The 14,934-nt window shown below is 35.3% G+C and overlaps 1 protein-coding gene and 1 long non-coding RNA gene across 3 annotated transcripts; one reads left to right on the forward strand and one right to left on the reverse strand.

The window, feature by feature from the left end:
* The first annotated feature begins 781 nt into the window (after window positions 1–781).
* Window positions 782–1,165, forward strand: LOC148918053 (uncharacterized). Its single transcript, XR_016125908.1, has 2 exons — window positions 782–831; window positions 918–1,165. It is a non-coding gene; the product is annotated as an uncharacterized LOC148918053 (long non-coding RNA).
* Window positions 1,166–2,967: 1,802 nt separating this feature from the next.
* Window positions 2,968–7,953, reverse strand: LOC148918054 (golgin candidate 6-like). Of its 2 annotated transcripts, XM_089049742.1 has the most exons (15): window positions 7,482–7,953; window positions 7,321–7,381; window positions 7,184–7,239; window positions 6,941–7,068; window positions 6,781–6,833; window positions 6,327–6,473; window positions 6,122–6,195; window positions 5,960–6,029; window positions 5,682–5,735; window positions 5,314–5,409; window positions 4,018–4,068; window positions 3,833–3,919; window positions 3,610–3,723; window positions 3,459–3,530; window positions 2,968–3,150 (listed from the first exon to the last, which is right to left on the reverse strand). In XM_089049742.1, exons 2-15 carry the CDS (start codon window positions 7,342–7,344, stop codon window positions 3,037–3,039), a joined length of 1,140 nt encoding a protein of 379 aa, XP_088905868.1. In that variant the 5' UTR covers window positions 7,345–7,381; window positions 7,482–7,953; the 3' UTR covers window positions 2,968–3,036. The 2 variants fall into 2 exon arrangements, with proteins under 2 accessions (XP_088905868.1, XP_088905869.1); XM_089049743.1 differs by lacking the exons at window positions 2,968–3,150; window positions 3,459–3,530 and having other exon boundaries at window positions 3,610–3,726.
* Between the last annotated feature and the right edge of the window lie 6,981 nt (window positions 7,954–14,934).

Genomic DNA, 14,934 nt, shown 5'->3' on the forward strand with positions numbered 1-14,934 from the left:
TCCAAGGAAGGTCCATAGCTACAGTATAATTGAGCTTGATAAGCAAGTTTGACAATAAACTAATGATAAGATTCACATCTGTGACAATGCATATGCACCAACTGAAATTCCATAATTTAGAATTAACACTGAACTTGTACATCATCTAATGATAACATTCACATCTGTCACAATGAAAACATTAACATCTGCTACAATGCACATCCAACAATTGACAATCTCCATCAAAAATTAAAAAAAACAATTGACAATTCTAAATATCTAATGAAAACATCAACATCTGTCACAATGTGTATGCAACAATTGAAAATCCAGAATTATAACACTGAACTTTAACCACAATACAACTAATGATAACATTCACATCTGTTGCAATGCATATGCAACAATTGAAAATCCAGAATTATAACACTGAACTTTAACCAAAATACAACTAATGATAACATCCACATCTGTTGCAATGCGTATGCAACAATTGAAAATCCAGAATTATAACCCTGAACCTTATCCACAATACAACATCTAATGAAAACATCCGATTTAGGTTGTAACTTTGTTTAAATTTAGTTACAAAAGGTATACATCTGACACATGACATTAGAAATCCAGGCACTTAAACAATTATGGTTCAGCATCTATTGAGCTCAATCCCACATTAATTGGTTCTCAGTGGCCGAACAGCCTTTTATGAAGTCCCTCTATTGGGCCCAAGCCCACATCAATTTGTTCTCAATGGCCTTACAGCCTATTATACCACACCCTTAAAATCATAGTCTTCTACAGAGAGAGATTGCTGTGCGAGAGTGATTGCTTTGCGAGGATGTCTGATCTGTAAGTTTTATTATTGCTTTTTAGGGTTATGTTCCTGTATATGATTTTTTTGTTGCTTTCGTTTTCAATTGATACATTACATTTAGGCGAGCTTGGATGAGGCAACGCCTGCCAGAGACTTCTTTCGATGAAACAGCTGTGGATAATCTAACGGGGGAAGCGCAGCGTGTTTTGGACAACATCCGATTTAGGTTGTATCTTTATTTAAATTTAGTTTTTTTTTAGGGTTTTGTTGCAGATTGTTGTTTTCTGTTATGGCGAAATTGCTAGACGCTACTTACTTAATTGGATTGAGTCTTGGTATGGAAAACATACCAAGTGAGAACTTTTCAAATTCAGAGAAACCCTGGAATTAAAATGGGCGATCTTGAGCCAAATCCTTTCTATTTTTGATTGTTATATATAAACTTTAGTGTGTTAAAGAAGTTAATGTCTATTTAGGAGGTCAAATCCTGCAGCTGCAACTGCTGAGGAACCTCAGCCAGTTCACTTGTTTCGACCTGAGCTGCTGCGTTTGCTGTATAATCATCGATTCAATGCCAAATATGGGGTCCATGATGCTGCAACATTCTTGTCAGCCAAGTGGAGGCTTCACGCAATGCTGCCGCCCAATAAGTCTATTGGGTATGTTGGTATTGCTTTGTATTTGCAGCCGCACCCCTTTCCCGAAAATCTATAATCTCCTGCAAGCCGGGAAAGGGACACGGCTGCAAATACAAAGCAATACCAACATGCCCAATAGACTTATCGGGCGGCAGCATTGCGTGAAGCCTCTACTTGGAGGACAGGAATGTTGCAGCATCATGTACCCCATATTTGGCATTGAATCGATGATTATACAGCAAAGGCAGCAGCTCAAGTCGAAACAAGTGAACTGGCTGAGGTTCCTCAGCAGTTGCAGCTGCAGGATTTGACCTCCTAAATAGACATTGACTTCTTTAACACACTAAAGTTTATATATAACAATCAAAAATAGAAAGGATTTGGCTCAAGATCGCCCATTTTAATTCCAGGGTTTCTCTAAATTTGAAAAGTTCTCACTTGGTATGTTTTCCATACCAAGACTCAATCCAATTAAGTAAGTAGCGTTTAGCAATTTAGCCATAACAGAAAACAACAATCTGCAACAAAACCCTAAAAAAAAACTAAATTTAAATAAAGATACAACATAAATCGGATGTTGTCCAAAACACGCTGCGCTTCCCCCGTTAGATTATCCACAGCTGTTTCATCGAAAGAAGTCTCTGGCAGGCGTTGCCTAATCCAAGCTCGCCTAAATGTAATGTACCAATTAAAAAGAAAGCAACAAAAAAATCATATACAGGAACAGAACCCTAAAAAGCAATAATAAAACTTACAGATCGACATCCTCGCAAAGCAATCACTCTCTCTCTCTCTCTCTCTCTCTCTCTCTCTCTCTCTCTCTCGCAAAGCAATCACTCTCGCACAGGTGTGGTATAATAGGCTGTAAGGCCACTGAGAACAAATTGATGTGGGCTTGGGCCCAATAGAGGGACTTCATTAAAGGCTGTTCGGCCCTGAGAACCAATTAATGTGGGATTGAGCCCAATAGATGCTGAACCATAATTGTTTAAGTGCCTGGATTTCTAATGTCATGTGTCAGATGTATACCTTTTGTAACTAAATTTAAACAAAGTTACATGCTGCAAGACCTTGTAATAGCATGCTGCAAGAGAATCAAATTATTATAAAATTAGTTAGCACAAGTAGCTTTTCCAACAAAGAAAGATGAAAAGAATAAGATGATCAAGCTTTAGCTGATGCAACAAAGTTTTGATAATTCAATCAAGCCTGAAATAAACAGAGAATTTAGAAGCATGCAGTGAAAAAAAGCACATACAATACACAAACCTTCCAAAGGACATGTGCACATCTTCCTCAACAGGAGCATGAGCCATGGAATGAGGTTGAGGAATCAAAGTTGACGCTAACATAGTTTGGCCATCAGCATTTTTCTGATAAAAACCAGGTGGAAGAAAATTTATAACATAAAATTAGAAGTAAAAAGTATACGATCATGAAGCTGTAATTTTCGTATGCCAGTAATAAATTAAATATGCCCACGAAGCACAGCAAAGTAATCAATGGTATAAGAAGCATATACACATTATCAACCTCACAAAAGCTCTTAAAAACATAATCTGCAGCAACAAATTCTTGCATACTGGATGTCCGCAAGATGATTCAAAGAATTGAGTTCAAAGCAGGTTCCTGCGGCCCCTCTCCAAGAAATTTGCTTGCAAGGGCATCAAGATTCTTGGGATGTCCAGCAATCAGATTACCAATACATCGTAGTGCCTGACAAAGTGAACAAACCCTAACAATTACATCAATCTCTACAAGGAACTATATAAACATCATTACCAAAAAGTTCCTAAGCCAAATATGTGTCTTCCTTTTGAAAATCAGCATTAATTTTATCACCTAGCATGCCACATAAGTTTCAGGGAAACAGATACGGAGAGTTCATGTAATTAGTCCATAATGACAGGCTCAAAGGTAAAGTACTTTTATGTCCAGCTGACATTGATTGGTCGTATATAATATAGTGAGAGAGAGAGAGAGAGAGAGAGAAAGAGGATGAAGAAGGTGAAGAACTATCTTACTACACAACGGACAGCAACAGGTGCCCACTGGCTTTCCACACCCAGCATTAGAAGATGGTCCAAGACTTTCTTCTACATCCAGCAAATTAAAAAATCAGAAAGACTACATATCACAGAATTTTTAATTTAGTGAGAGAGTATCATAGACTACCTGAACGAGGGTTCTCCTATTTGTCAGCATATTTGCATCTTTTCCATGATCAGCCTCCGAACCTCCCATTATTAGCAAATTAAGAGTTTCCAACGCACTGAGTAGATTAATTGTCTACTGGCATGGAGTTTAATTCAAAGTCAACAACAAATTACCAGTAAGAGTTGTGCCATAATAAATAAAACAGTCTGCAATACAAAGTTATGAAAATCGAGTATCTAACCTTTTGTTGAGTGAAGCTGTAAGTACTCCCTCGTAGCTTCAAAATTGACATGAAGGGGTCAAATCCTATCGTCTCCCTCAGTAGTACCTGAATGACACATGTTTTTAATTAGAAGCAAAAATAAACAAAATGCACAAATGACAACAATGATTACAAGAATAAGAGCTACAGCAAAAACTAAAAACCTGATTAGATCCATTCTTCCGAATAAGATTGTTCAGCAATTCAATACAGTCCTGCAGAAGTGTATTACATTAGAACCATTTCCAAAATCAATTGATTTCTCAATTTCTTTTAGAGATTAGCGGGTATTAGAAATGGGAACTTGATTTATGAAATACACACATTTTATTTTGTAACACAGTGTGCCAACAGCCATCCCTCTATAAGCAAGGCATTAGAACATGACAAGTAAGTGTTTCACAAGTTTAGTATATAACAAACAAACATTTGCATCCCTTGCAGTGAAATAGTGGAAAATTTTTATTTTACCTATAAAATTTGGTGAAAATATCAGTATAGTTATAAAATCTAAACCTACCAAAGAAAGAAAGGCTTTTTTATTCATGTCAATTTCACAAAACTAATCCATAGAAGGAAGCTTGACAAGTGGTTTATCAGCAACGACCTAAGAAGCACGGATACGCTGGTTGAGGCGCGTATCCCGTATCCGATACGCTGAGGGATACGATATGCTGTGGATACATGCGGATACGCAATGGATACGTATCCGACTAAACGGATACGGTCAACGACAAAAAGATACGAGTATCTGACATTACAGATACGAGTATCCATTGTTTAGGATACGTGTATCAGAAAACGTCTCCACTTCTTCTTCTTTCAGATCTTCCTTCTTCTTCGATATAAATAAGAAGCCCAGATCTTCCTTCTTCTTCTTCATCCAGCGGTGCCCCTACTCATCAATTTCTTCTTCTTCATCCTTCATTGTTGGCGGCGTCGGGTTCTCTTCTCCATTTTCATTTTGTTTTCTCACGCGTGCTTCTCTGTTCTGATAGCTGGTCTTATCCTTTTGACAAAAGGATTTTGTTTGTTTTTTTTTTGGGTCAAAGGATTTTGTTTGTTTAATACTCTCACAGTTTCACCCACACCCCACGTGATGGCTGGTCTTATCGTTTTGACAAAAGGATTTTGTTTTGTTTGTCTTATTAAAAGTAATAAAATATTATAACCAAGACAAGTGGAAGTATGTTAAAAGTAATAATATTATCATTTTTATGTTATTTAAAATATGTTTTAAAATATATATATTGTTATTTTTAAATGATTATATATTTTTTAAATTACCGTATCCATGACGTATCGTATCCTCATTTTTGAAAATTTGTCGTATCCCCGTGTTGTGTCGTATCGTATCCCCGTATCCGTATCCGTGTCCGTGTCCGTGCTTCTTAGGCAACGACACTTAAACAAGTCACACAGGGAATTAAATATGAAAAGAATAAGTCAAAGAGAATTACCTGCACAACAACACCACCATCGGAACCACCTTCTTCTTTGATGATGCTGAAAATCTTTTCAAAAGCACCTTCGAAGACCACAATTTTTTGAATTTCCTGAAATCATAATAATCTATCAGTTAATAAAAAGGTAAAAACACACTTTTCAGTTCTGATGGTTTAGCAATTGATAGCTTTTATGTATTAGTGTTCTGTTGGACTTTGGAATGGACATCTTGCCCACTTGATTGTAATTTTATTGTTTACACTAACAAAATATTGAGTCTCTTTTCAAAAAAAGGAAAGAAACGCACTTTTCAGTCACAAGTTCAAAAAATTTAACTAAATAAAAAGAAGAGACAAAGGATCATGTGGGAGAAAAATCTCACCTCAGCTTCACGGGTCAAGTAAGTAAGAAGTAATAAGGCCTCGTTTCGTATAACCTAGAAGGAAAACACAATATAGTTCAGTATGACTGAACAACAGGAAAAGATTGATACCACAATCATATTTCAATAATTCATAGGTTCCAAAAGATTTCAAAAAAATCCTCAAATAGAGAGGTGACCAATAAACATGAATTTTAGCTTAAAAGTTAAATTGTAGCGAAACATGTTGATAATAGAGTTAAATGCAAAATGATAAATTATCATTCAGTGAATTGTACCTCACGATCCATAAGCATATCCATTAAGCGAGTTATACCACGAGGTATGGTCAGAATGGCTTCCTGTAACCTGAAGAGGAACTCAGAAAAATTTATTTCCAAAACCACTAAAAGAATCCAAAAAAATTAGACTAAAGGGAAATAGTAGTTCTAAACTGATACCTATTTGGAGAATTTGTGAGAAGAGCTGTCAAAAGTTGAAGAGTGTAATATCGTACATAGAAATCCTCCTCTGACTGCAAAAACAACAAAAATAAATATAAACATTGTCAAACTATGTGCAAGAACCAAGAAATATAGCAAAAATCAAGCAACTTTAAATAGAATGATGAAAAGAATTTTGCAAATATAATTAGAGAACTCTAACCAACAAACTCAGAAGAAGTGAAATGTTGTCTGCTTCTCTGGAGAGCAAATCAGCATTCATTAGAGCTGGTTGAATTTCATTCTTTGGGCCTTTTGCATGGTCAATAGGAGTCAAGGCACTTACAAGAGTTTCTAGGGCACCTCGAACCTGCACATGCGGAAAACATAAATGAGACTTTATGCATGAATATAAATTGAAATTAAGAATTACGTTTGGAGGAAAATTCATAAGAATCACTGGGACAGGTTAAAAGGACATAACAATCACATTCGCATTCCAGAAACCTAAAAAGATACAGTAAAAGTGAAATATCTCTATCAGAAAATAAAAACAGTTTCATCAGTGGCACCCAAACAGTTTCAATAAAACACCAGAACGGATTCTACAACATGATAACTCGGGGAAAACAATGCGATTAAGGGGAAATGTGAAAAGAAGAAGAAAATTTAGCAACCATTTCAACATCATCGCGTTCTTCCTTTAATATGCCCATCATAACAGGAAAGCCTGCAAAAAAGAAAAAAATAAATGAATGAAAAATGTCATAGATGACAAACATAAAATGCAAAACTAAACCACTGTTGCAATTTGCAAACAAGAAGAGGAGCAATCACCCATTGCTCCAAATGCTAGCTGTGCATTAGAGCTTTCTGCCACAACAGATTGAAGCTCGAGCATAGCAGTCCTCCTGTCCTCTGACAGTTTACCATTGCTAATACAATCGAGCAAGCGTTCAACATAGCTACATATTGAAACAATGACAGAGTAGATTGGTCACATACCATTCAACAATTATAACTAAGCAACAGCGGGAGTAGTGTGTATGGAATTTGGTGAATAGAGAAGGAGTGAAGTACCTATCTTCATTTGAAGAACCAGATTTCTCGTTGCCAAAAACGAGCCCTACAACCCCCTGCACGTGAAGCCATAAGAGACCAAACGAGTTTGTAAGGACAAAAGAAAGACAGAGAGAGAGAGGAAGAAGTTAGGTCACCTTGTAACCAGAGACCAAATCCATTGCTGATTTCTCAGGTCACACTGAGACTCGAGAAATCCTGCAACCAAACACCAAGAAAATTCAGCCAATTTTAGCGCGAATTAATCAGAGAAGCCCTAAATTGGAAGCAAAAATTGTTGAAACACAAAATGACTTGCCTGCTTGAGAAACTGAGACCGGGAAGAAAATCAATTAAGCTGACGAATCGATGAGAGGGATATGAAGTGATCGATCTAATCTAAGAGATTCACTATTGCTTTCGCGGATCTTTTTCTTTTTTCTCTTTTTTTTTTTGTTTTGGTAAATTCTAAGTCCTGACCAAAACGCAGAACATGGCACAGCTACGCTAACACTCTTTTTCTTCTCACTGACCCGAGACCCATCAATGTCAAATATGCAAAGGTACAAATCCTCGACGGAAGCATTTCGGGTTATTGTGCCTTCGAGCCCACTTCCAGCTTATTTTGGTTTGCACAGAAAACCCAGCCCAAAATCCGACAAACAAAACAAACCACTAAAGAAAGAATACAGAGCCTTTGTCGCAGAAATTCTAGCAAACCTAAGTTGGCCCACGATTAAATTTGGGCTGTCCAGCAGAGTGGGTTAAGTGGTACAGAATATCTCTCGATTTTGTTGGTCTAACAAGCATTTGCCTTTTTTGGGGTGCATTGGCGGGAAGAGTCTATTAGTGCAGACTTGGTCAAGTTTACTTGATGTGGCGATGATTCCAAATCCAATAGAGATGAATGGCACCAGCACAGTTAATAACTTGAGGCAATTACTCTTGAACATCTCACACTGATTATTTGTTCATACACAAGCAAATAGCACGGTGTTGCTGGATGCTGATGGATATATTTTGTTATATGTTACATTTGTTATGCTTGACACTGATAGTAACACACTGAGATAGAAGCAAATGTGTGGACATAAGATGTGAACACAGTTGGGAGTTGATAACGCACAACTCTCATTAACCGGAAGTGGTGAAAGTGGACATAAGACGTGCAAAGTGAAGTTTGCATCCCAAGGCTAGCATCAGGTATAAATGCGAAGTTTCACAACTAGATAAAAGGAGGCGATTTCAAATTGATTGGTGCACTTAAATACATACAAAAATTGACTTGAACGTATGAGTATTTTTTGCAGGTACCCATCCCCTCTCTTATCTGATTTTGAATGAGTGTTGCTTAGAGATTTATTTATCTTGTGTGCGGAGTAAGGCCAATAATTTGTGGAAAATATTCTTATTGAAAGAATTTGTGCTCAAACAAAGTGTCAAACTAAATTATTAGGGCCAAACAATGACTTGGCTGGGGATTTTTAATTCTAGTTGTACTAGGACATTTTTTAGGGTGCATTGGTGGGAAGAGTCTATTAGTGCAGACTTGGTCAAGTTTACTTGATGTGGCTATGATTCCAAATCCAATAGAGATGAATAACACCAGCACAGTTAATAACTTGAGGCAATTACTCTTGAACATCTCACACTGATTATTTGTTCATACACAAGCAGATAGCACGGTGTTGCTGAATGCTGATGGATATATTTTGTAATACGTTACATTTGTTATGCTTGACACTGAAGAATATAACACGCTGAGATAGAAGCAAATGTGTGGACATAAGACGTGAACACAGTTGGGAGTTGATAACACACAACTCTCATTAACCAGAAGTGGTGAAAGTGGACATAAGACATGCAAAGTGAAGTTTGCATCCCAAGGCTAGTATCAGGTATAAATGCGAAGCTTCATAACCAGATAAAAAGAGGCGATTTCAAATTGATTTGTGCACTTAAATACATACAAAAATTGACTTGAACGTATGAGTATCTTTTGCAGGTACTCATCCCCTCTCTTATCTGATTTTGAATGAGTGTTGCTTAGAAATTTATTTATCTTATGTGCGGAGTAAGGTCAATAATCTGTGGAAAATATTCTTATTGAAAGAATTTGTGCTCAAACAAAGTGTCAAACTAAATTATTAGGGCCAAAAAATGACTTAGCTGGGGATTTTTAGCTCTAGTTGTACTAGGACATTTTTTGGGGTGCATTTGCGGGAAGAGTCTATTAGTGCAGACTTGGTCAAGTTTACTTGAAGTGGCGATGATTCCAAATCCAATAGAGATGAATGACACCAGCACAGTTAATAACTTGAGGCAATTACTCTTGAACATCTCACACTGATTATTTGTTCATACACAAGCAGATAGCACGGTGTTGCTGAATGCTGATGGATATATTTTGTTATACGTTACATTTGTTATGCTTGACACTGACAGTAACACACTGAGATAGAAGCAAATGTGTGGACATAAGATGTGAACACAGTTGGGAGTTGATAACGCACAACTCTCATTAACCAGAAGTGGTGAAAGTGGACATAAGACGTGCAAAGTGAAGTTTGCATCCCAAGGCTAGCATCAGGTATAAATGCGAAGCTTCACAACTAGATAAAAGGAGGCGATTTCAAATTGATTGGTGCACTCAAATACATACAAAAATTGACTTGAACGTCGGAGTATCTTTTGCAGGTACCCATCCCCTCTCTTATCTGATTTTGAATGAGTGTTGCTTAGAGATTTATTTATCTTATGTGCGGAGTAAGGTCAAGAATCTGTGGAAAATATTATTACTGAAAGAATTTGTGCTCAACCAAAGTATCAAACTAAATTATTAGGGCCAAACAATGACTTGGCTGGAGATTTTTAGCTCTAGTCGTACTAGGACATTTTATATCTGCACACAAGATAAGACTTGATTCATTGCCTCCCATTTCTTGATTATTATTATTTTTTTGATATAAAAATTATGGTGCTCTTTAAAAGTCATAAGATTGTCTATTCAAGGCTCAACAATACGTTTGTCCCCAAAAAAAGAAAGGCAGGTCTCAACAAGACAAAGTGGCGTGGCTCTCCTAACAAGTTTGGTAGTTTTTTTCGTTATTTTATTAGGTCGTGTCTTTTTTTGTTGTGATTTTAGCAAACGACCCAATAAAAGTCAAAAGTTTAGGACATAAATCCCCGCGCCATGGACGATGTGCTCTAGGCATGCATCTCTCTTGCAATTTGCTTATATAATCATGGAGGGGATAAGCAATTGTTAATACACAACACAATGGCTTAATACCATATAAACAATTGTTTGATTGAATGTAGAAAACGGAAAAGAGTAAAAACAGTAGAAGTTAGAGAGGTGGATCCAAACAGGCCCTTCCAATATGGGCAGGTCATTTTGAAAGTCTTGAGTGGGAGGCCTAAAAGTCTGATGAGGCTTTTTGGATATGTGGGTTCTGAAACAGCCACTTGGCATTCACACTCAAAAAGCAATGAGAACTCAATCAAGTCCTTTTCCTTCTAAATCATGTAAGTTGGGTCTTGGAAGATAGGGCTAGGGTTTCTCTGTCACAACATATTCCAACTGCAATTCTGCAAAGCCCTAACATTTCCAAAGGTCGGTGGTCAATATTCTGTCAGTATGTCTTTTAAGTTAGTTCAAAGAGCCGAGAATCCATCCGACAATGTATCTTTTAATAAATCCATTCACCTTTTACCTTGGAATTAAAAGTTAAAAAGTTATATGGTCTAGAAAAGCCACCATTTCCATAACAAAGGTTCATTTTTTTGTCGATACATAACAAAGTAAGCACAAAAATGGGTGTAATAAAAAGTGAAAAATAAAATTTAATTGGTAACCTATTTTCAAATATTTTATCTAACTTTTTCTTTTTGGACATTCTCCATTTCTCTTGTGAAGAGGATAAATTATAAAATACTACTGTAGCACGCAATGGCAGAGCTAGAAACTTTGTACAGATGGAGCACCCTCAAATGTTAAAATGACATTTGAATTAATTTTTTAGTTGATACAAAATCCCTAAATTTGATTACCATACTCTATTGTTTTATATATTATATCAACTATCAACTCATCATTGATGCTGGCAAAATATATTGATTGAAATTAAATGTACTTCTTTAAATATACACACTAAGAAATTCCAATTGTAGTTTATTACTACAAAATTTAGAGTTGAAATAAGACAAGAAGATATTTAGAAGGGGTAGTAATAATAATGAAAATAGAAAGAAGGAAAACAAAGGCCTCAATGAGGGGGCATAGGACCCCTAGCTCCCTCCGCCCTGTGGACACGTGGTACATTTTTTACACATGTTATAATATGAGTGTAAGACATGATTTATTTTCTTTTTATTTATAGAATAATATCAATAAATATTCATTCATATTATAACATGTGCCGTCCACTCATATTATAAACTATGTCGTCCATTCATATTATAACACGCACTGGCGGATCAGTAAGGCGCAAGGAGGTGCAGCTGCACCTCCTTCACTGAAAAATCATTGTAGGTGCTTCAAATTGCCCCTTTGCTCAAGTGGTGTACATATTACCTTATTTCAATTTTCAACATTTAAGTAAATGTCTTTGTCTTTTTACTTTTATTTATTTTTATATTACTCCATTTACTTAAGTTTACAATGTAAATAAGGAAGTACCCCCCATTTGGATTCAAATAAAAATACTAAAAATCAAATTCCCACCAAATCAAAATATGAAAATTCGGTTTTAGTGCAAAATACAATTTAGGCTAAAAATGATGGCTCATTAAGTCAATATATACTTCATACTAAAATCCCATAAAATCAAGTTTTCTTATTTGATGTGTAAGGAATAAAAGCCGCCAAAAATTATCTTGAGAAAATGATTATTCTGAAAAACCATTTTTCATACTTAGTCGATATTACCTCCGCATTATAAAATTTCAGGTCCGCCACTGATAACACGTGTACAAGATGTACAAAGATTCTTTAGTGGTAAAGAAGAAGTTAATTATTTACCAATTGAGGATGCAGTTTAATTAGCAAACAAGTTAGTGGGTTAAATTCTACAAAATCTTTTTTTTAGTGTTAATTACTTTCTCCGAAAAGTTCCAACAGGTTTGCCATTCTTTATCATACGCAGTGCAGCGATGCCCTCGTATCAGAGAATATGCCGAAACAATAGTTGATGCTCTTTATTTTTTTGGCCTTCAAAAAGCAACAAATTTCGACATTTCCAATTTTTCCATTGAACTTTCTAGGAAGCTGCGTATTATAAAAATACCCCACAGTCACAATCCCAGTCCCACTCAACGTGCTGTCAACTTCACGTTTGTATTAGCCCATCTCTTGTTTTTTACTACCTTTTTTTTCTTCCCCCCCCACGCCCACTCCTAAACTCCTAACCCAAAATCATTGCTACAATTTTGACTCGCTTAAGCTAATTTGTCTTTGGTTTAGGAATCATATTAAACCGGACATGTTAATTTTTTTTAACTATATTAACGTATATTTTTAAATTTTTATAAAAACATAGTTTAAATTCTCTAAGTTAATTTAATTTACGAAGAAGAAAATTAAAACATATGTATAATCTAGCTTAATTCACATTTATATTAACATATAATTATTATAACGTGAGCAAGGAATATTTGCCTACCATGGAATGCAGCTTTCGAATTTCTACCTTGGTTTAACTTGTGAAATTCGTAAACCTAATTCAGAGGTGTGTTCGCATCAAAGAGAGTTCAAAGGGGTGGTGGCAATGGATTCTTCAAGACCCAATTAAACCAACACAGCACACACGTATTATTAAATGAAACCAACTACTTTCACCCCAATAAGAAAAGAGAAAAAAAGAAAAAAAAAAACTTTGAATGCGTAATGGGTAATGGTTTGGCAATATGCAAACAATGAGCCAAACAAGAGTGAGATTCCTATCACATGTGGACTTAGCTATCAAAGATGTTCCAATTCCAACACTTGATAATTGGCAGGAGCGTGTCCATTGGGACACATGGCAACTCCCAAAACATGAGTACGAGAATATTTCTATCTTCTTTTTTTTTTCTTTTTTTATAAATATTATTTTTAATTTTACCAAATTTGATTTAGGTCAATAGAATATTTCTATAATTTTGTGTTCCTCACAGAGACTGTTCCTATTTTTCTTTTTTCTTTTTTCTTTTTTCTAGTGAGCATTGAAGTTATTTTTGCAATATATGTAATTTTTTAATTATAAATAAAGAATTTATTTATATGGGCCATGAAAAACCTTATGGTTACTGACCGTTACACTAAAATTTGATGGTTTAAGTTCTAACATGTATTTTAATTGTTAAAATTAATGTCTATTATTGAATGTTAACCTATTGATTATGAATTTAAGGAAATTATTTGGAATTAAAAATAAACAAAAGGGGTCATTGTACTAGGTTGAGCTAGCTAGCCAGTCCAACCTCATTTGCTAACTTGTTGATTTGATTTTAATGGATCATGGGTTCAATTCCTCCATTGTAATAAATTTTTGGAGGTTTAATAAACACAATTTTCGGTTCAATAGGCTTATTTGTTTGTGATTACTGTAATTGCTCAAATCCTTTGTTAGCTTTTCCTTATTGGGTTGTCATTTATTTCCATTTTTACTTTCTGATGGCATTTTTTTTGCGTTGTCATTTGGAATAAGGAAATAAAATTAAATATTAGAAACATTTATTTCCTTCAATTGTTTTTACATGCGGATCGTATTTTCAATTTCTTGGCACGGACAAAAACAAGAGAATTAAGTGAATTTTTCTACATATAAGGGTGCGCGGTCGTCACACACTAACCAAGTAGCTTACCCCATTCTAAATGAGTTTTCTACACATAAAAATATGGATTGTTTTAAATTAAAATATTAGCTCGTTTTATTTATCTAGAATTATCTCCAACGCCGTAAAAACAAATGAAATATAGCATCATTAACAATTTTGAGGTTATAATATTTTAATTTTGGATTTCAGGTGTAACAAATGAAGCTATAAATCGTCACGTTCCCATCCAAATAGACAAATAGGCGGTGCTATATTTCAAAAATAAAACTCGTTTCTACCAATTAGATATTCTTACCTACTTCAACCCATCTCAACAAAAAAGAGACACCACTCTTTTCTTCTCCTTAAATAAAAAAAGAAGTAGCTGTTCTAATTTTAGTATTTTTATAATCGATCCGAGCCAACTTAGCTTTTGTTTGGGTTTAGAAAGATGTTAAATTTTTGCTTATAAAAAAGAAAAAGAAAATAAAAGAGGTTCCATAATGAAATTGCCGAAGAGGGAACACAAGGGGCAAATAACGGATGCATTGCAAATGACCAAAAACAACGCATGCTAATATGCAAGTGCAAATGACCATTACACCCTCAATCATCGTAAAAACCCTAAAAACCAAGTAAATTATATGATATCACTCGTTCACACACTATAATATAAGCCGAATTTTATTAGTATTATACCCTAAACGTGCGAAATCTTAATTATGTCATTCACCTATATTATAACACGTGATTACATCTCAATAATATAGCACATGAATGAATGAATTATTAACCATATATTACATGTATATCATATTCTAATACCATAAAATAAACTTGTCCATATAAACCAGCAAGCAAAGTGATTGGAGTCACTGAAGTCGAGGCCAAACTTGGAAACACTGCGTAGCTCATCCCACTAATTTACCATGAATTTAGTCTAATCAATCATCGTAAAGAGGGGCAGCCGAACA

This window comes from Prunus mume, linkage group LG4 (assembly GCF_029339155.1).
Source record: "Prunus mume cultivar Tortuosa linkage group LG4, ASM2933915v1, whole genome shotgun sequence".
Classification (NCBI taxonomy): domain Eukaryota; kingdom Viridiplantae; phylum Streptophyta; class Magnoliopsida; order Rosales; family Rosaceae; genus Prunus; species Prunus mume.